General features: G+C 53.0%; 1 protein-coding gene across 1 annotated transcript in view; it reads left to right on the forward strand.

The window, feature by feature from the left end:
* Positions 1 to 1,115: 1,115 nt before the first annotated feature.
* ME2 (malic enzyme 2) overlaps positions 1,116 to 20,482 on the forward strand; it is a 37,606-nt gene continuing 18,239 nt past the window's right edge. Inside the window, exons 1-2 of the mRNA XM_058823303.1 lie at positions 1,116 to 1,238; positions 9,733 to 9,870. Of these exons, the coding sequence (XP_058679286.1) occupies positions 9,763 to 9,870 (108 nt within the window). The 5' untranslated portion in view covers positions 1,116 to 1,238; positions 9,733 to 9,762. The remainder of the gene's footprint in view (positions 1,239 to 9,732; positions 9,871 to 20,482) is intronic.

The following is a 20,482-nucleotide window of genomic DNA, read 5'->3' on the forward strand; positions in this document are numbered from 1 at the left end:
TTCCATCCCTTCAGGTTCCCCGTTCACCTTTGGCATTACCGTCCCTATTCCCATTCCCTCAGGTTCCCGGTTCCCCATTGCCATCCCCTCACATTCCCCTTTCCCCATTGCCATTCCCGTCCCCTCACGTTACCTGTTTCCCATTGCCATTCCCATTGCCTCACATTCCCTGTCCCCCACTGCCATTGCTGTTCCCATTCCCATCCCCTCACGTTCCCCGTTCCCCACTGCCATTGCCATCCCCTCATATTCCCCGTTCCCCATTGCCATCACCGTGCCCTTGCATTCCCCATTCCCTGCTGCCATTCCTGTCCCTTCGCGCTCCCCTCACATTCCCCATTCCCCATTGCCATTCCCATCCCCTCATATTCTTCATACCCCATTGCCATTGCCATTCCCGTCCCCTCACATTCCCCATTTGCCATTGCCATCCCCTCACATTCCCCATTCCCCACTGCCATTCCCATCCCCTCATGCTCCCCTCATGTTTCCTGTTCCCTTGCATTCCCTGTTCCCTATTGCCATTCCTGCTCCCTCACGTTCCCTTCATGTTCCCTGTTCCCCATTGCCATTCCCGTCCCCTCACATTCCCTGATTGCCATTGCCATTGCCATCCCCTCACGTTCCCTGTTCTCCATTGCCATTCCTGTCCCCTCACGTTCCACGTTCCCCGTTCCCCATTGCCATTGCCGTCCCCTCACGTTCCACGTTCCCTGATCCCCATTCCCATTCCCTCACGTTCCCTGTTGCCCATTCCCATTCCCATCCCCTCACGTTCCCCGTTCCCCATTGCCGTCCCCTCACGTTCCCCGTTCCCCATCGCCGTTTCCGTCCCCTCACGTTCCCCTCATGTTCCCCGTCCCTCACACTCCCATCCCCAGCCCCGCCCCTCTCCCCGCCCCCAGCTCTGATTGGCTGTCTCGCCAGTCCAATTAACCTGTGACAGATCCCACCTCGCCGTGCCTGTCCCCTTTTCCCCTCTGCCGGGGCGGGATAAAACGTTCATTGGTCAAACGGCACGGCCGCCGGCGAGCTCCCTTCCCTTCTATTGGCTTCTTGAGTTGCCAGTCACGGCCAACACCCGCCTCCCGGGGTGTCCCTCCCCGGCGCCTCGGTGTAGGCTCCAGTCAGTGGCGGGTTCTGTGGTGGACGCGGCTCCGGCGGGCGGGCGCTGTTCTCGCTCAGTAGGAACAGGTCCTCGGCCAGCATCGCTCAGCGGGCAGCAGCCGCAGGAGGAGGTAGATCCCGTTCTGGTAACAATTATACAACTGCGGCGGCGCACCACAGGCCTCTCTCTCTCTCTCTTTATAAACCCGTGTCTACGGTGCGTTCTGAGGGGCTGGAGGCCGCCCAGGCGCGGGGAGGGGATGGAGCCCGCCTGGGATGCTCCGTGTCCCCGGCCCGGCCCCGCGGGGGGTAGTGCCGAAGCAGCAGCACGGCGGTGCGAGGCCCCGCGGCTTGGCCTGCGGCGGAGGCAGCGCCGGGCCCTGCGGCAGGTGCGGAGGTGCCCGCGAGGAGCCGGGGGAAGCAGCCCCGGCTGCTCCCGTGCGTGTTTACCCCTGTCAGGACGGTGACAAATGGAGCTGCCAACCCGCCCGCCGGGAGCTGCCCGAGGCCCGGGGAGCGCCCACCCAGCGGGCCCAGCCGCTGCTGCCGCCCCCCCGCGCCGGGCCCGACCTGCCCTCAACTTCCCCGTGGCCCTGGCGAGTGAAAGTTGGGAAGGAGCGGAGCAGCTGGCGCGGCCTTGGAGCAGGAAGCGCCGCCCGGCGCTCCGGAGTCGTTGTTTGGGTTCGGCCTCCTGGCTGCTCCTTCGGCGGAGCGGCCGTGGCTGACACGCCGCCGTCGCTGGCTCCACGCTCCGCTAAAAAATACTGACTAAGGGGAGTTGTCTGAGCAGCCCGGGGTGTTGTGTCATGGCAAGAATCGCATAATTAACAGGAGAAAAAGCAAACCAAACGTACAGCACATTGATAAAGGGTTGGTGAAACAGGACAGTCTTGCAGCCAAGCAAGATCAAAACCACCAAATGCTGATTATTTGGTGTGTTTGTGTTGGTAATTCCAAAAAGTAGTGAACATCAAAGGGAGGTTTTCTATGTACCTGTAATTTACATATGGGCAAATGAAAGAGCTGGGCAGAAATGTGCAGCTCTGCAGGTGGCCCATGTGTGTGCGCAGCCAGCAGTGTCTAATGCCCTATTAGACGCTATAACATCTGTAGAAATTTAACCCGAGCCTGTATTTTAGAAGAAACTGCGTGTTACAGTCACAGGAGGGAAGTTCTGATAATCCTGTGCGGTGCCTTGTGAGTCAGCAGCTTGAGCGCAGGCAAGATGTGGAGCTTTTTGCTCTGCAAACTGAGGCAGAGGCTGTCAAAGTGCGTGGTGGCACGCCGTGGTTGAGTGAGCACTAATTGAATGCTCATCTTCACGGGTGGTGCCAGCGCCTTCCCTGCAGCTGAAGCAGCTCTGGTAGCCCGTGGTGCATGGTTCTCAGGTTCTTTTGAAGTTTAGGTGGGGTGTTTATTTTTTGAGGTTTGTAAGAGGGTGGCGGGCGTACACTTCACCTGCACTGAGCTCCCAGCAGCTCGGCTTCTCTGTGCTCAGGGCTGAGCTGCTTTCCCATGAAGAACTCCCATTTGTAAGTGCGGCAGATGTTGGGAACATCCTTGTCCACCTCTCAACCTGTATCCAAAAAAAAATCACTATCAGTGTTTCTGAGTTGAGCAGCTCCAGCAGAGGGATGTGCCAGCTCTCCAGAGCAGAGCATGGGTACCTTTCTGCTATTCCTGGAGTATTTATTAGGGGGTTCAGGATGAGGTCTTTGTCCTTACCTTTACCACCGGCAGCCCTCCTAGTTGCACAAATTAAAATAAATCAAGGATGCCAATACATCTTGTCAGACCTGGCCAAAAATACTGCTGCTGCAGTTTCCACAGTAAAAGATAATGGACTTTCTGGTGGTTAAGAATCAGAATATTTAGGTCAGTAAGTGTATAAGAATGCAGCTCTCTGATGGTGTCTGGTAAGAGCTGCTACCAACCTAGACCCCAGTACCAAACAATTGAGCCCTGCTTTCTGCTCATGCTGCAAGAAGGCTGATAGTACTGTAAATTACAGTAATTGACAAGTACTCTTTTTAGGAAAGTTCTGAAATCGTTCCCATCCGAGTTCACTGAAGTGTGCTTTGTTCAGTGGATGTTTCCAGCCTCAAGTGGTGAGCTTGCTGGCTCTGCCTGAGTGCTCCACGCCTGACTTCTCTTCCTGTTGAACTGGCTGCCTCAGAATGAACGGGAAGAAAGGCAATTCCAATATGCTAAAGACCTGCTTCCAAAATAACCTGCCTGCCTCTGCCAAACACTTCATTAGTGATTTCTGCCCACGACTGCTCCTGTTAGTCTGCAGATCTCAAGGTGCCTTAGAAATGCCCTTTAGAGTGGTGGCCCAGGACTTTGCTGGAGGGAGCCTGAGGTAGTTTTGCCGCTGTTTGCTGCTGGCTTTCCTCAGCAGCAGCATCTGGCCAGCTCAGGGAGGCAGGGGTGCCGAGCTGCTGTGCAGAGCCGCGTGCTCCTTCCTCCTGGGATGCCCCTGTTCTGGAGCAAAAGCGTCTCCTTGTCCTGCTGAGGGCTGGTGGGTGCAGGGAGAGCTGCTTTCTTTAGGTGGAACTCTCCTGGGGAGACACACTTAGAGCCAGTGCTCGCCTGATGTAATAATTTTAGACTGCTTTATCATTACTGAGGTGATGAAGCCAGCTAGTGCGTGCCTGGTTTGTGTCATGCTTGGGTGGGCCAGGCTGGGCTGTTTATTAATGAAAAAAAAAAAAAAAAATAAAAGAGAATAGAGTGTATGGTGCATCCACTCCAGCCCTGTGGTGGTGCAGGCTCAGAAGGATGGCTGTGGGGGCACAGGAGACAGTGTCTGTTGGCTTAGAAATGGTTGAGGCCCTAAAGATTGGAAATTCTGTGGGGCCTCCATGGCCTTGAACTAATGATTTCAGCTTGTCAGTGCAAAAAAGCTCCTCAACACAGGTCAGTTTCTGTACACGAAAGACGGGCTGGAAAATCACTGACACAGGATTTTGGGAGCACTGGAGATGCATTTGTGTTTCCCCGTGCCTCAAACCTGACACAGGATTTTGGGAGCACTGGAGATGCATTTGTGTTTCCCCAACCCTCAAACGTGACACAGGATTTTGGGAGCACTGGAGATGCATTTGTGTTTCCCCAACCCTCAAACGTGACACAGGATTTTGGGAGTACTGGAGATGCATTTGTGTTTCCCCGTGCCTCAAACCTGACACAGGATTTTGGGAGCACTGGAGATGCATTTGTGTTTCCCCAACCCTCAAACGTGACACAGGATTTTGGGAGCACTGGAGATGCATTTGTGTTTCCCCAACCCTCAAACGTGACACAGGATTTTGGGAGTACTGGAGATGCATTTGTGTTTCCCCGTGCCTCAAACCTGACACAGGATTTTGGGAGCACTGGAGATGCATTTGTGTTTCCCCAACCCTCAAACCTGACACAGGATTTGAGGGGCACTGGAGATGCATTTGTGTTTCCCCAGGCCTCAAGCTGAAGGCAGGCTGCAGAGTCATGCAGCAGGAGCTGCCGTGCAGGGACAGGCACTCCTGGCACTGAGGGCAGACCCACAGGTCAGGCAGCCCGGGCACTAATTGAAGCTGGCCTTGCTTTAATTGACTCTCAGCTTCCCGACTCTCTGGCCGGCCTAATTCTGCCTTTTGAGAACGTGATGAACCTTTCCCTTAAAAGTAGGTTTTGCCATTTAACAAATCCATAATTGGAGCAGCAGAACATTTGCTCCCAGATAAGGGCGCTTGTGCATATTGGTAATTAGTTTGACCTGGGCAGATGCCTCCTGATAAGGCACAGCAGGGAGCTGTCCTCTGCTGTGCTGAAGGATTTAATCCCCTTAATTTGTGACACAGCAACTCAAAAATTCCCAGCTGTGCTGGACTCAGTCTGGAGGTGCTCCACAGCCTTGTGTAGTTCTCACCACTGTCAGGCACTGAAGGGAGAGCTGAGATCCTGGTTATGCTGACACAGGTTTGGGCAGGAATTTATTCCTCATTCAATTCTGATGTTTTCCTCCTAATTCCTCCTGACAGGACGTTGCGCATCCTCAGTCCTTTTTGTGTGTTTTCACATTGTGTCAGGTGCGGCTCTTTCCCCCAGTTCTCATCCCTTCCCCACGGAGCCGCTGCCAGGGCTGGAGCCCCTCTGCTCTGGAGCCAGCCTGGCGCAGCTGGGGCTGTTCAGCTGCACCAGAGAAGCTCCAGGGACACCTCAGAGCCCCTGCCAGGGCCTCCAGGGGCTCCAGGAGAGCTGCACAGCCCCTGGGGACAAGGCAGGCAGGGACAGCCCCCAGGCAATGGCTCCCACGGCCAGAGGGCAGGCACAGATTTTGGCACATTGGGAATTAGGAATTGCTGGCTGGGAGGGTGGGCAGGCCCTGGCCCAGGGTGCCCAGAGCAGCTGTGGCTGCCCCTGGATCCCTGGCAGTGCCCCAGGCCAGGCTGGATGGGGCTGGGAGCAGCCTGGGACAGTGGGAGGTGTCCCTGCCATGGCAGGGGTGGCACTGGATGGGCTTTGAGGTCTCTTCCCACCCAAACCACTGTGGGATTCTCTGTCAGCCTCTACTGCCAAAATGATCTCTCCTGTTTTTATGGTTTAACTGCCACCCTCTGAGGCCTGGCCTCTCTCCTACAAACCCATCACAAGCCATGTTAAAGCCTCCCCAGACAGCAGCACAGTCCAGCCCTTCCATCTCCTTGAAACCAGGTGGTGGCTTGGGGACCTTTTGGGGACCTTTCCCCAGCCGTGTTCCTGTGGCTCCCCAGCAGACGTGAGCCACAGAGCGTGAGGCTCCGTGTCCCTGTGTGCTTCCCCAGGGAGCAGGGGACCAGGCTGGTGGCCAGCAGGGCTGGGTGGGTCACAGAGGGCCACGGCCATGCGGGCAGAGCTGCTGGCAGCCCTGCACAGCAATAGGGACGGGCACGGGAGAGGGTTTCCTGCTTTGTGGGGCCAGGGCAGGCCATGTTAGGGTGGGTTTGGGAGGCAAGCCCTGGCTGAACCACATTCAAAAGTCTGTGACAAAAGGAGTTGGATGAGATATACAGCATGGGAGAGGAAATAAACAAGGAACAATGAAAAGAGCAGGGCAGGGAGAGCTCAGAGCTGAGTGGCCAGTCAGGTTTTGTGATGGATATAAATTAACTGGGATCATATCTCTTGGATCTAAACAGAGGGCTCGGTGGAAAATGAAACTTGATTCTCCCCTTTTATGAATCCAGATACTTCCATCAAGAGAATAATTTTAGGTGCTGGTGTGACACCTCGGAGAGGAGCAAGTCTCCTCTCTCACACGTCAGGGAAGACAACAAGATTTGTATCGCCTCTGAAAAGCTTTTCCCACTCTGCCTCGTTGATTAGAGTTAATTGAACAAGTTCGGGTGAATCTGGGCCACAATCTTGTTTGGTTCTTAAATGCTCATTAATTGCAACAAAGTAATTTAAATTTATATAGAGTTTGGTAGGGTGTGGTGCCTGTCCTAGCTTTTAATTCCCTGTTTAAGGTGTTTGCCGGTGGCAGGTTGACGCGGCGGTGGCACCAGGCCGATGGGACTCTGGGATGGGCGTTGCTGCGGCACTGGAGTCACAGAGCCGTTTGGGGCTCCCTGCCACAAAGGGGAGATGGACCTGCAGCCGTGGGGCGACGGCAAGTGAGCATCCAGAACTGAAACCAGCTAGAACTGAATCTGGTGATCCTAAGGGCAGCACAATTAATGTGCTTTGCAGCTCAGAGTTAATTTCCCGAGTCTGATCCTGATTTCCCGAGCGAGGGCTCGCTCCACCACCAGCAGGTTTGGGGAGGAATGCGCTCGTCGGAGGCTACATTTGTTTGTGCTGCTGGCAGGGCTTCCTCCCCTGCCTCCTGTCCCACTCCACACAGCAAATTTACGGTCTTTACCCCAAAACAAACCAACACAGGGGGTTTGAGTGCAGTTTTGTCGTTCACAGGCCTCAACAAACAAGTGAAGGTTGAGGGGAAGGGATGGTTCTGCATGCAGAGCAGCTTCCCTCTACGCTTGGTAGTGGGTAGAAGAGAAACTTTGATAAAAAAAATTAAATGTTTGTGTATTTTTCAATGCTTGGAGAGATTTTCAAGAAAATCCTCAGATTGTGACTTGTAAGACCAGTCTGCCATCTTAAAAGCTGATTATGTGCGAATTTGATTAGAGCAGGTCTTCTAAAGTATTCAGGCGATATTTAAGATAATGAAGTTTTGTTCTTTAATTCAATTTTGTCTCCCATCTGGAAGAAATCAAAAATGCAAGCCATGCATAATTTCATTCCTTAAAAATATCTCATGTGCAGTTTCACTGTCCCTGCCTGCCTGGGCTGTGTGTAGCTGGGCTGGGGGTGACAGGTCCCCTCTCCTGGTCCCCTCGCTGTGTCACCACACAGACCCTGGTCCTGGGGAGGTCCTGCCCTGCTTCCATTGTCTCTCTGGCTCAGCGAAATAATCTTTGGGATTCCAGAGATCTGCACTGCACATTCCCTGCTGGTCCCACCATATATGAGCACGTGATAAACGGTAATTTCTTCTTCAAAGAGCGTGTGATCAATAACGGAGTAAAATGAGTTCAAGAGTTGCTAACGCCTGTCAGGATTAGAACTTGAGTTATACTAACACTTAATTCTTTTAGGGGAACATCCTTTACTTTAAAGGATATAGTCTCTCTGAAAATAAACTTCTTTAAAACTATTTTTAAAGTTTGGAATTGTAAAAATCTAAGCCTGGAATCCACAGATCAGTGGAGTTCTTGGCCATGTTAATTCCACATGTAGTTGTAGCAGGGTTTCAATATGCTGACAGACACGGTTTCTCTCCAGGCCAGGAGATCTTGTTGTTGGAGAGCTCCGGAGGCTCTCCGTGGGGATTTTGTGGCTGACCTGCCCAGGCTGTGCTGTCCTGGCTGGCATTTGGGCCAGTGCCGGTTCCACAGGTCACCAGGGACAGCTGAACTCCCTGCTGGCATTTCTGCGCTGCCGGGGGGATCCCTGCGTCCCTGCACTCTGTGCTCTCAGCACTCCAAGCCCTTCCTTCCCTTCCCTCCTCCTGGCACTTTTGGGCTGTTCCTTCATGGTGTTAAAAGGGGTCTCACGCTGCAGGTGCTTCCCCGTGGCAGCAGGAGCCCGCTGTGGGTGTGTGTGGGCTCTGTGTGTGCCCGAGTGCTGCCTTTGGGTGTGTGTGGGCTCTGTGTGTGCCTCAGTGCTGCCTTTGGGTGTGTGTGGGCTCTGTGTGTGCCTCAGTGCTGCCTTTGGGTGTGTGTGGGCTCTGTGTATGCCTCAGTGCTGCTGTGGGTGTGTGTGGGCTCTGTGTGTGCCCGAGTGCTGCCTTTGGGTGTGTGTGAGCTCTGTGTGTGCCTCAGTGCTGCTGTGGGTGTGTGTGGGCTCTGTGTGTGCCCGAGTGCTGCCTTTGGGTGTGTGTGAGCTCTGTGTGTGCCTCAGTGCTGCCTTTGGGTGTGTGTGGGCTCTGTGTGTGCCCGAGTGCTGCTGTGGGTGTGTGTGGGCTCTGTGTGTGCCCGAGTGCTGCCTTTGGGTGTGTGTGGGCTCTGTGTGTGCCCGAGTGCTGCCTTTGGGTGTGTGTGAGCTCTGTGTGTGCCTCAGTGCTGCCTTTGGGTGTGTGTGGGCTCTGTGTGTGCCCGAGTGCTGCTGTGGGTGTGTGTGGGCTCTGTGTGTGCCCGAGTGCTGCCTTTGGGTGTGTGTGGGCTCTGTGTGTGCCCGAGTGCTGCCTTTGGGTGTGTGTGAGCTCTGTGTGTGCCTCAGTGCTGCCTTTGGGTGTGTGTGGGCTCTGTGTGTGCCCGAGTGCTGCCTTTGGGTGTGTGTGAGCTCTGTGTGTGCCTCAGTGCTGCCTTTGGGTGTGTGTGAGCTCTGTGTGTGCCTCAGTGCTGCCTTTGGGTGTGTGTGGGCTCTGTGTGTGCCTCAGTGCTGCCTTTGGGTGTGTGTGGGCTCTGTGTGTGCCCGAGTGCTGCCTTTGGGTGTGTGTGGGCTCTGTGTGTGCCCGAGTGCTGCCTTTGGGTGTGTGTGAGCTCTGTGTGTGCCTCAGTGCTGCCTTTGGGTGTGTGTGAGCTCTGTGTGTGCCTCAGTGCTGCCTTTGGGTGTGTGTGGGCTCTGTGGGTGCCCGAGTGCTGCCTTTGGGTGTGTGTGGGCTCTGTGTGTGCCCGAGTGCTGCCTTTGGGTGTGTGTGGGCTCTGTGTGTGCCCGAGTGCTGCCTTTGGGTGTGTGTGGGCTCTGTGTGTGCCTCAGTGCTGCCTTTGGGTGTGTGTGGGCTCTGTGTGTGCCTCAGTGCTGCCTTTGGGTGTGTGTGAGCTCTGTGTGTGCCTCAGTGCTGCCTTTGGGTGTGTGTGGGCTCTGTGGGTGCCCGAGTGCTGCCTTTGGGTGTGTGTGAGCTCTGTGTGTGCCTCAGTGCTGCCTTTGGGTGTGTGTGGGCTCTGTGGGTGCCCGAGTGCTGTCTTTGGGTGTGTGTGAGCTCTGTGGGTGCCCGAGTGCTGCCTTTGGGTGTGTGTGGGCTCTGTGTGTGCCCGAGTGCTGCCTTTGGGTGTGTGTGGGCTCTGTGGGTGCCTCAGCGCTGCCTTTGCCCACTGTGGGTGTGTGGGGGGCTCTGTTGGCTCTGTGTGTGCCTCAGTGCTGCCCTTGCCTCTCCAGGTGCTCCAGAGGAGGAGGAGGAGGAGGAGGATGCTGTCCCGACTGCGCGTGGCCGCGGCGCCCTGCGCGATGGCGTGGCGCAGCCTGCACACCAAGGAGAAGGGCAAGCCGCTCATGCTCAACCCGCGCACCAACAAGGTGGGTCCGTGTCCTGTCTGTCTGTCTGTCTCACCTGTGTCTGCTGATGGTCCTGTGTCCCCTGTGCTCTGACACAGCCAGAGCGGAGCGGCAAGGCTGGCAGCAGCTCCTGCCCCTGCCAGCCTGGCTCTGTCCTCACTGCCACTGCTGCCCTGGGCACATGAGGGGCTGCTGAGCCCAGGGAGAGCTTTAGCAGGGAGAGGAGGGACTGACCTGAGAGTGTGCAAGAGTTAGCTCTGAATTCACTAACCGCAGGAGGTGAATTCTAGCCCGTGCTCTGACACAGCCTCTCTGTCCTAGCCCGTGCTCTGACACAGCCAGAGCGGGGCGGCGAGGCAGGCAGCAGCTCCTGCCCTGGCTGCTCCGGCCAGCCCGGCCCTGTCCTCACTGCCACTGCTGCACACAAGGGGCTGCTGAGCCCACAGGAGGATCTTACCTGAGAGTTTGCAAGAGTTAACTCTGAATTCATTAACCATTGGAAGTGTTAGCCTCTCTGTCCTAGCCCTGGCCCATTCCTGGGACACCGAGAGCTAGGGCTGAGCCACATCACCTAGGAAATATCCCTCTGCAGAGTCCGAAAGAGCATCTAAAAATAAACCTTGATGGGAGCTGACTGGGAGGTACAGGTATCACATTAATTCTGTGCTTTTAGGCAGACTTCTAAGAAAGTAGCATTTTATTCCCTTCACAAAACTGTTCCTGTTTGCACAAGTCTATCCTCAAGCTCTTTCTTTTTTTCCCCACTGGAGTTGTAGTGGCCTTCAGGAATCTTGCAGCCATTAATGTGTAAATTAAAACTGGTAAGAAATCAGGTGAGGTGGCTGGTCCAAGGTGTCTGAAGTGGTCAAGAAAGGTGGCAGGTCTGCCTGAATCTGACATTTGTCCTATCTCTACTCAGGGCATTTCCTGAGCAGAGCTGGTTATTTTACCCTTCCCTTTCTGCCCTGGACAGCAGAGTGCAAGATGCCTCAATCCTGCATGAATCCAGGCTGCCTAGAGAGGGACAGAGAGCTGTGGAAGGTGGAGACTGGCTGACTGCAAAACTGAAGTTGAGATTGCTGTGTCAGGGAAAGAGAAAAGAGTAGATTGGTGTGATTTGTCAAGATCAGATTGTCTTGAGACTTTCTGAGCTCTGGAGACTTTGACATGGCCATGGAAATTACTTCAACCCCTGTAAGCTTTTCCAAATGCTGATTATGCAATAGTATTCTGAAACAAGAACAATAAGTCATTTCTTACTGTTTTTCTAGTGGTAATATCCTTCCACTTTTTTAACCCTGGAATTCTCAGCTGGACTGAGCACAATGCAATTTTTTTTGAGGAGTAGAAGGGAGTAGGGAGCTTCTGGTTAATGGCAATTGATTTTGTGAATATTTTAATGCCTCCAAGAAATTACACTGGTGAGAGGGAACCCCATTCTGCATTAGTTTGTCTCTGCTGTGTCAGCCTGTCCTTCCTGCTGACGCCTGTTGGAATGGATCAGAAAGCTCACTGAGTGATACTGCTGGATGCAGTATCTGTATGGAAATGCATTTTGGATATTCAGCAAAGATATAAATGATTTATTAAACACACCGAGTACTTTACCCCTTGTGCCTCACTTGTGTATAGATAGATATATTATCTATGTACAGAAACAGATAAAGGGTGTTATTTCTTGCTGTGAGCTTGTTGAGGTTATCATGCTTTACTTGATTAGATTTAATTTTTACATCCTCTATCAACCCTGCAGAACGTTTGGCCTCCCCTAAGGCACGTGTCCCTAAAACAAGAGCTGCAGAAGGACAGCATCAGGGGCAGGAGCCAGCCCTCACCCTTGTGCAAACTTATCTGTTGCTCTTTGCCACTGGAGCAGGTTTTTCTCTTACAATTGCTTTTCTTTTCTTGCCAGTCCTTAGCTGTGTGTGTTTCCTTTCTTGCCCACCCTGAGCTGTGTGTTGAGCTGTGTGTGTTTCCTTTCTTGCCCACCTTCAGCTGTATGTTGAGCTGTGTGTTGGGCTCTGTGTGTTTCCTTTCTTGCCCACCCTGAGCTGTGTGTGGAGCTGTGTGTGTTTCCTTTCTTGCCCACCCTGAGCTGTGTGTGGAGCTGTGTGTGTTTCCTTTCTTGCCCACCCTGAGCTGTGTGTTGGGCTGTGTGTGTTTCCTTTCTTGCCCACCCTGAGCTGTGTGTTGGGCTGTGTGTGTTTCCTTTCTTGCCCACCCTGAGCTGTGTGTGGAGCTGTGTGTGTTTCCTTTCTTGCCCACCCTGAGCTGTGTGTTGGGCTGTGTGTGTTTCCTTTCTTGCCCACCCTGAGCTGTGTGTTGGGCTCTGTGTGTGTTTCCTTTCTTGCCCACCCTGAGCTGTGTGTTGGGCTCTGTGTGTGTTTCCTTTCTTGCCCACCCTGAGCTGTGTGTTGGGCTGTGTGTGTTTCCTTTCTTGCCCACCCTGAGCTGTGTGTTGGGCTCTGTGTGTGTTTCCTTTCTTGCCCACCCTGAGCTGTGTGTTGGGCTGTGTGTGTTTCCTTTCTTGCCCACCCTGAGCTGTGTGTTGCAGGTGGATGCGCAGCCACCCCAGCTGGTTTGGTTTTGGTGTTTGAAGGGCAGATTGGAGGTGTTCGTTGCCAGGGTGGCTCAAAGAGGCAGTGAGCAGCATCTCTGGGCCAGCAGCGGCTGTGGCACGCTCCTGCATCAGAGCCCTGTGCTGTGTGGCTGCTGCTCCCCGACAGGGTTTCCAGTGCAGTTAATTGGCTCCAGCATATTCAGTTCTGCTGGGGGTCCCTGCTGTGCCCAGGCAGCATTTCCAGCTTGCTGTGAGGACAATCTCCGTGCTTTAGTGCTGGCAATTAAATCATTACTGATATGGTGCAGGGCTTCAGATGGGGCAGGGCTTGTTCTTCCATGCTCTGCCACGTGGAGTGCCGTCAGAGTGTTCCTGTCTCCACTGGAAATACATGACCTGTAATGTTATCTGCGTGTTTGTTTTCTGTGCCTCGCAGAAAATTTGTCACCGCATAGTTGGCGACACTTTCTGTACTTCAGTTGGTTATTTCGGTTGGTTATTTTGGTGAAGAAGGGTGATGGTATTTTGTACTGTGGGTCCCATTACCCAGTTTTCCGTGACTCTTCCTCGGGATTGTTAGGTTATCACAGAATCCCTGGGGTAGGAAAAGCCCTCCCAGCCATCGAGTCCAGCCTGTCACCTGATCCCCACCTTGTCACCCAGCCCAGAGCACTCAGTGCCACGTCCAGGCCCTCCTTGCACACCTCCAGGGATGGGCACTCCAACCCTTCCTGGCCAGTTCCAGTTCCTGACCTCCCTTTCCATGGGGAAATTCCTGATGGTGTCCAAAAACTCCTCCTGCACCGACAGTGCCTCTCACAATTCTGACTTCAGCAGGTACCTTTAGGATTTATATATGCATATAATTGTGGGCATGTGTCTGCCTGGAATGGCAATAGATATGTACATGAAAATGCATGATAAATATTAAAGAAACATTCACTGGTGGCAGGTTAATAATCCCAGACTGATCCTGAGGAATTTTACCAGTTTCTTATCTTTCATGCAGGTGGTCATCTTCTCTTATGTTGTATTTTGCTCACAGTTTCATCTGTGTTCATTCACAGCTTTTTCAGCCCAATTTGTTTTCGTGCATGGCTTCCAGAATACTTCCAGAAACTGTAATAAATTTCCCTTTGCATAAGGAGACGATTTTTTTAGCAAACTTGTAAACATCACATCACTGACTTGTAGGAAATACCCTAACATTTCCAATTCAGAATAAAAAATAAATAGAAAAAAACTCAGCCAAAGTCAAAGCTATTTTGACAAAATAAAAGGGATAGCACAAGAGAGTGTAAACAAAGGATTGTATGAGCTTGAAGATGTAAAAGCAGATGCTCCCTTGCACTGCCCTTTCTCACCGTGCTGGTTTGACACATTTAATTTATTTTAATACATTTTAGATTTAATACATTTTACATTTTATCCAGCTGTGTTGAGCAGCCAGGGTATGGAATACGCAGTGCCCCTGTGCCTTCCTGGAGAAGCCAGGACGAACAGGATGTGGGGAGGGAATGCAGATGGTGATGGTTGCTAAGAAGTGCAGTGCTATCAGTACATCGCTGTCAGTTTGTGATCGGTGAGGGGGAAAGACCCCAGAAGGCAGGAAAATGACAGAAACTGAGCACACGCCCCCAGCCCAAAAGTCCCACTGCAGGTCTGTGTCCTGCCCAGGTGGTTTGGATACAGAGGGGCTGCACGCACCTGCAGGTTTTATCAGCTCCCCTGAGATGTGTGTGCTTTCAGGAGGAGCTCCACCCGGGCACACGGAGCTGTTTAATCTGTAACCAGGTGCCAAAGGTGGTGGGATGATATCCAGCCTCATTTACCTCGGCCCAGGTGTTGTGCTGGGCTGGGGGATGGAGGAAGGGCACTGCCTGGGGGTGTTACACCATTGTGGGATCAATGGCCCTGAGGAGAGCAGGAGCAGCTCTCCACATCTGCTCAGCTGGAAAAGCAGCAGTTAAAAAGATGTCCCCAGGGATGCCATTGCAATCGCAGTGCTCAGGACTTGCAGTGGGCAGCTCTGCCGCCATGTCCATGAAAACGTACCCTGGAGGGGCTGGGCCACTTCCTTGGCAGGGCGTGGAGCCTGTCTGCTCCTGGCTTTCCCCTCTCCCGCACGGGAGTGCTCCCAGCTGCCCCAGCAGCTGTGGGCTGGCTCAGCGTGGGTCATCAGCCAGCCCACAGTGGGGGCTGTTCTGCCGTGCAGAGGGGTCCAGGAGCTGGGGCCACCTTTGCCTAGGGAGAGAGGCGGTGGGAAAAGGCTTGGAGATGCCATGGGATCCGGGCTGTGTCACTGTGCATTGCCTGGTGGCACCTGTGCCTGGAGATGCCATGGGATCCGGGCTGTGTCACTGTGCATTGCCTGGTGGCACCTGTGCCTGGAGATGCCATGGGATCTGCACTGTGTCACTGTGCATTGCCTGGTGGCAGCTGTGCCTGGAGATGCCATGGGATCTGCACTGTGTCACAGGGCATTGCCTGGTGGCACCTGTGCCTGGAGATGCCATGGGATCCGGGCTGTGTCACTGTGCATTGCCTGGTGGCACCTGTGCCTGGAGATGCCATGGGATCTGCACTGTGTCACTGTGCATTGCCTGGTGGCACCTGTGCCTGGAGATGCCATGGGATCTGGGCTGTGTCACAGGGCATTGCCTGGTGGCACCTGTGCCTGGAGATGCCATGGGATCCGGGCTGTGTCACTGTGCATTGCCTGGTGGCACCTGTGCCTGGAGATGCCATGGGATCTGCACTGTGTCACTGTGCATTGCCTGGTGGCACCTGTGCCTGGAGATGCCATGGGATCCGGGCTGTGTCACTGTGCATTGCCTGGTGGCACCTGTGCCTGGAGATGCCATGGGATCCGGGCTGTGTCACTGTGCATTGCCTGGTGGCACCTGTGCCTGGAGATGCCATGGGATCCGGGCTGTGTCACTGTGCATTGCCTGGTGGCACCTGTGCCTGGAGATGCCATGGGATCCGGGCTGTGTCCCTGTGTGTTGCCCTGCTGTGCCAGACACACCCACCGGCGTACAGACTGCTGCTCTGGGAGAACAGAGGGAGAGAATCCAGTTTAAAAATGAAGGAGGAAAGAAATCAGGAGAGGTTTTCTGTTCTCATAAACTTTTATTCTCTGCTAGAGATAGTAAAGACACCTTTGATTCTTATACAATGAACTTTATGAATGAACTTTATTAATTTCCACTGAAGGCATCTTGTGCAATAGTGAACTTTGTGTTTAGCCCAAGGGAGCAAAGTCAAGGGAAGCAGCCACAATCCACAATAAAATCTACTTTGTTTTCAAGATGTTTATGATGCTGCTTCAAAGGCTGGGCTCCCTGCTGAATCTGTTCAAACAATTAGTAGGAGTTACAAGGAAAGCATTTTTTAAATCTCGTGAATAACTAATTTTCCAAGCAGTGGCGTGTTTGGATATAAACTGTATGTACATCTTTGTCAGGATCCCTGGATGGGGTTTTTGCTGTATATGAGGGCATTTATGGTTGGTTAAAAGTACACTCTCATAGATGTGGCTGCAAGACTGCAGGCGGGGAAGACTTACCACCACTACTACTTATCTGCTTGGAAACCCCTCAGAATTACTTACTCAGTGGTGCTATAAAAATCCTGCTTGCAGCATCCAGGCTGCTCCAGGCAAGGCACGCAGCTGGCATTTGTGTGTGCTGGTATTTATAGCAGCAGGGGCTTTGTGTGATGGAGCCCGGTTGCTGCGAAGTCCCAGTGCCAGAGTTTGTGGATTGAAGTTCATGGTGGCTCAGCGTGAGCTTGTCTTAACTAAAATAGCATCAACGTTTCACTCCAGTAGCATTTTTCACTCCCCCTCCCAGCAGAAGGTTGTTTTCGTGGCAGTGAATTTGTCCGTGGAGTGTTAATTAATTAATCTGTGGGCTTTGAGGAGTGCTGGCCTCCCTCCTGGATGCGCTCCCTGCTTCGTCTGTGCTGGCCTGGGGACGACCCCTGCTTGTCCTGAGCTGAGAAGGGGATTAAGGAGGCTGATGGCAGTGAAAGTCAGCACGCAGCACCTGGGGAGAGGACACCAGCCTGCAAACAGCGATCCTGCTGCTTACACCCAGACTGTGGGAGTGCTTAAGCTCTTAATCCCGGGGAAAGCTGGGTGAGCTTGGGCCTTAGGTGTGGGTTCCTGTGTGCCTTTGAGCAGTCGGTGCCGGCTGCGTGGGCTGAGACATCTCCCTCGTATCCTTGGCTCTGGATGTGCTTCCTGATCCCCTGTGCCCCTGATCTTTTGGGGCTGGCTGTGCCCCTGATCCCCTGTGCCCCTGATCCCGTGGCTCTGGCTGTGCCCCTGATCCCCTGTGCCCCCTGTGCCCCTGGCTCTGGCTGTGCCCCTGATCCCCTGTACCCCCTGTGCCCCTGATCCCCTGTGCCCCTGATCCCGTGGCTCTGGCTGTGCCCCTGATCCCCTGTACCCCCTGTGCCCCTGATCCCCTGTGCCCCTGATCCCGTGGCTCTGGCTGTGCCCCTGATCCCCTGTACCCCCTGTGCCCTTGATCTTTTAGGGCTGGCTGTGCCCCTGATCTCCTGTACCCCCTGATCTTTTGGGGCTGGCTGTGCCCCTGATCCCCTGGCTCTGGCTGTGCCCCTGATCCTCTGGGCTGTGCCCCCTGATCCCCTGGGCTGTGCCCCTGATCCCTGGCTCTGGGTGTGCCCCCTGATCCCCTGGGCTGTGCCCCTGATCCCTGGCTCTGGCTGTGCCCCCTGATCCCCTGGGCTGTGCCCCTGATCCCTGGCTCTGGCTGTGCCCCCTGATCCCCTGGCTCTGGGCTGTGCCCCTGATCCTCTGGGCTGTGCCCCTGATCCCCTGGCTCTGGGCTGTGCCCCTGATCCCTGGCTCTGGGTGTGCCCCCTGATCCCCTGGGCTGTGCCCCTGATCCCTGGCTCTGGCTGTGCCCCTGATCCCCTGGCTCTGGCTGTGCCCCCTGATCCCTGGCTCTGGCTGTGCCCCCTGATCCCCTGGGCTGTGCCCCTGATCCCTGGCTCTGGCTGTGCCCCCTGATCCCCTGGGCTGTGCCCCCTGATCCCCTGGGCTGTGCCCCTGATCCCTGGCTCTGGCTGTGCCCCTGATCCCTGGCTCTGGCTGTGCCCCCTGATCCCCTGGCTCTGGCTGTGCCCCCTGATCCCCTGGGCTGTGCCCCTGATCCCTGGCTCTGGCTGTGCCCCTGATCCCTGGCTCTGGCTGTGCCCCCTGATCCCCTGGGCTGTGCCCCCTGATCCCTGGCTCTGGCTGTGCCCCTGATCCCCTGGGCTGTGCCCCTGATCCCCTGGGCTGTGCCCCCTGATCCCCTGGGCTGTGCCCCTGATCCCTGGCTCTGGCTGTGCCCCCTGATCCCCTGGGCTGTGCCCCTGATCCCTGGCTCTGGCTGTGCCCCTGATCCCTGGCTCTGGCTGTGCCCCCTGATCCCCTGGGCTGTGCCCCTGATCCCCTGGGCTGTGCCCCCTGATCCCCTGGGCTGTGCCCCTGATCCCCTGGCTCTGGCTGTGCCCCCTGATCCCCTGGGCTGTGCCCCTGATCTTCTGGCTCTGGCTGTGCCCCCTGATCTTTTGGGGCTGGCTGGAAGTTTGCTGGGTGTTTGATACTGCAGCTCCATCCTGGGAGATGCTGCAGGGCAATCCCAAATCCACATCCAAATCCAAGTCCAAAACAAGCTCATGGTCATGGACAAAGATACTGCAAGTGTTAGAAGGACTCAGGGGTTTTATCTCACTGCTCTGGACTAAACTTGTTCTTATGCATTTGGAGCAAGGGCTGATTTTCTGTGTGAAGGCTGATGTCATTCTGATTCCTGATTTAGGCCTAGGCAGAAATTAAAGCCTCTTTCAGCATGGTAAGATGTAATTGTCATGTAAATCAACAGCTGAAAGTACTTGGTGTCACTTAAAAATTCATCCTGTTTGATGTTATTGTAACTCCAGAGACACTGCACAGCTAGATCCCTGTAGACAGGAAAGAGTGAGAATAAACTGAATAAAGATGGGTCTCTGTTCTGCTTGGAGCTAAGCTCAGGGCTCCCGGGCGTTATTGGGGGCCCAGGTGTTGTAAGGACAAAAAGCCACGTTGTGGTGTCATGGTAATAGCAGAGATTGTAACTTTGGTAGGTGTGGTTTTTGAGGACTTGAGGCTTTCTGCAGGGGAGGATGTCGGTTTGGTAGTGAGGTGTTTCTCTGGGGTCGCAGTGAGATGTCAGTGCAGCCAGGGTGGCTCCACTGAGGGACCCTGGCCTTCCCCAGGCTGCAAACCCCAGTGGCCTTGCTGGCCAGAGACTGAACTTCTTCTTCCCTTCCTCTTCTTCTTCCTCTAAGCACTGTAAATATTTTGGCACCGTTTGTGTTTCTGTGCTGTCTAGAGTAAAAGTCAACATGCTACAAATGTTTGCCAGCCCTGCTGGGCCTTGGGGCCCGAGCCACCGGCACTGCCAGCAGTTTGTGTGGGAAAGGGCTGCTTTTGGGGGCATTTAACTGCTCTTAAAGGCATTAAACTGCTGATGGCAGCAAGCCAGGGCTGTCGAGGAAAAGGGAAGATAGCTGAGAGGAGTTTGTGTGGAGCTTGCATTTCTGCTCGCAGAGAATAAATATTTCTTGCGAAGGATGCAGAAGGGGAACTAATCCTTTGCAACACAGGAAAAACCTCTGTGGCACCCAGAGTGTGATTCTGTGGGTTCTTCTCTCGTGTCAGCTTCTCTCTGTTTACATGCTTGTGTTCTTTGTGGAAATGTTGGGTTGTTCAGATCAGTGTTTGGAAAAAAATACCACTGAAGTGGCTAAAGCTGCACCCCACCAAAAATAAACAACCAAACAAAAATTAGAAATCAAAATTAGAAATCAAAAAACCAGCAGCAATGTTAAAAACTTAAAGAATGAACTGTCAACTGAAATGTATTTGTATTTAGTATTGGAAGAATACTGAAGAATAACAGTTAGACTGGGAAAGAAAACAGTGGTTTGTAAGTGACTCCTGACTACTTGTGGAAAAGCTCTACTGTTCTAGTAGTGAAGGGTTAAATTGAAATCAGTATTTAGTGTCAAATCTATTGCATGAAAGGTTGGCAGACATGAAAATAAATACAGAGAAAAACAGATTCATTTTACGGGTAAATTCTTGATATTTTCTGCAAGAGGGCAAAACACTGAAGGTTTTGCGTTTGTGTTGTTGTTTTTTCTTGCTTTCTAGCTCTTCAAGTATTTTATTACTGTAGAGCATAGTGTAGAATCAGTACAGAAGAGCAGGTGGATTGCTTTGGTCAATGTAGTCAAAACAACCAATATTAAATATGACCTAAACAGGAAAGAGAAAAATAATGTAAAAATAGTAATTATTTAACGATAGGGGTTTTTTTTCTCTAAGGAGTTTTGTTTAGAAACTATTTGGCTATGATGAATTACACTATAACTGGACTATTTTTAGAAATTTTTGTTAATGGGTATGGGTTCTACAGACACCTGTGAAGAGTCTGTTCTCATATAAGCAGAGGTGAAAATATTTGTATTCTAATCTGAATTAATGCCTTTACTGTCAAGGGAAAAGTACTGATTTTTATTTCTTGTCAGTTGAGGAGCTGAACACGGATGATCTTTGTGGGTCCCCTCCACAAGGATCGTCTGATTCTCTGACCTTTCTGAGGGCAGGAGGAATTTGGAGTGTGATTACAAGGCATAAACCTTAGAAAGCTTTTTTTTTTTTTTTTTTTTTTTTTTAGCTTGGCAGTTAGAATCTGAAGGTTGAGAAACGGTTCAAATTAGTATTTAAATAGCAATAAATTTAAACTCTGACCACTCTCCCGAATGGAGAAGAGGGGGAGGTTTTTGCAGGTGACATTTGTCTTCTAATTTGCTACCAATGAGGGTTTTGGTAGCAGACAAATGGATTAGATCCATCCCTAAGTGAAAATGAAGTATTTGGGTTGGACTGTGATCTTAACAGGAGCATTAGGGCAATTCAGTGACTTTGGCATCAGGCTGCGTTACTGAGAAAAGCAGCAAATGGAGCAATTGAGATAAAAATCTGAGCTGCGGGTACTGTGTGTGGCTGTA

Source organism: Ammospiza caudacuta, chromosome Z, assembly GCF_027887145.1.
Source record: "Ammospiza caudacuta isolate bAmmCau1 chromosome Z, bAmmCau1.pri, whole genome shotgun sequence".
Classification (NCBI taxonomy): domain Eukaryota; kingdom Metazoa; phylum Chordata; class Aves; order Passeriformes; family Passerellidae; genus Ammospiza; species Ammospiza caudacuta.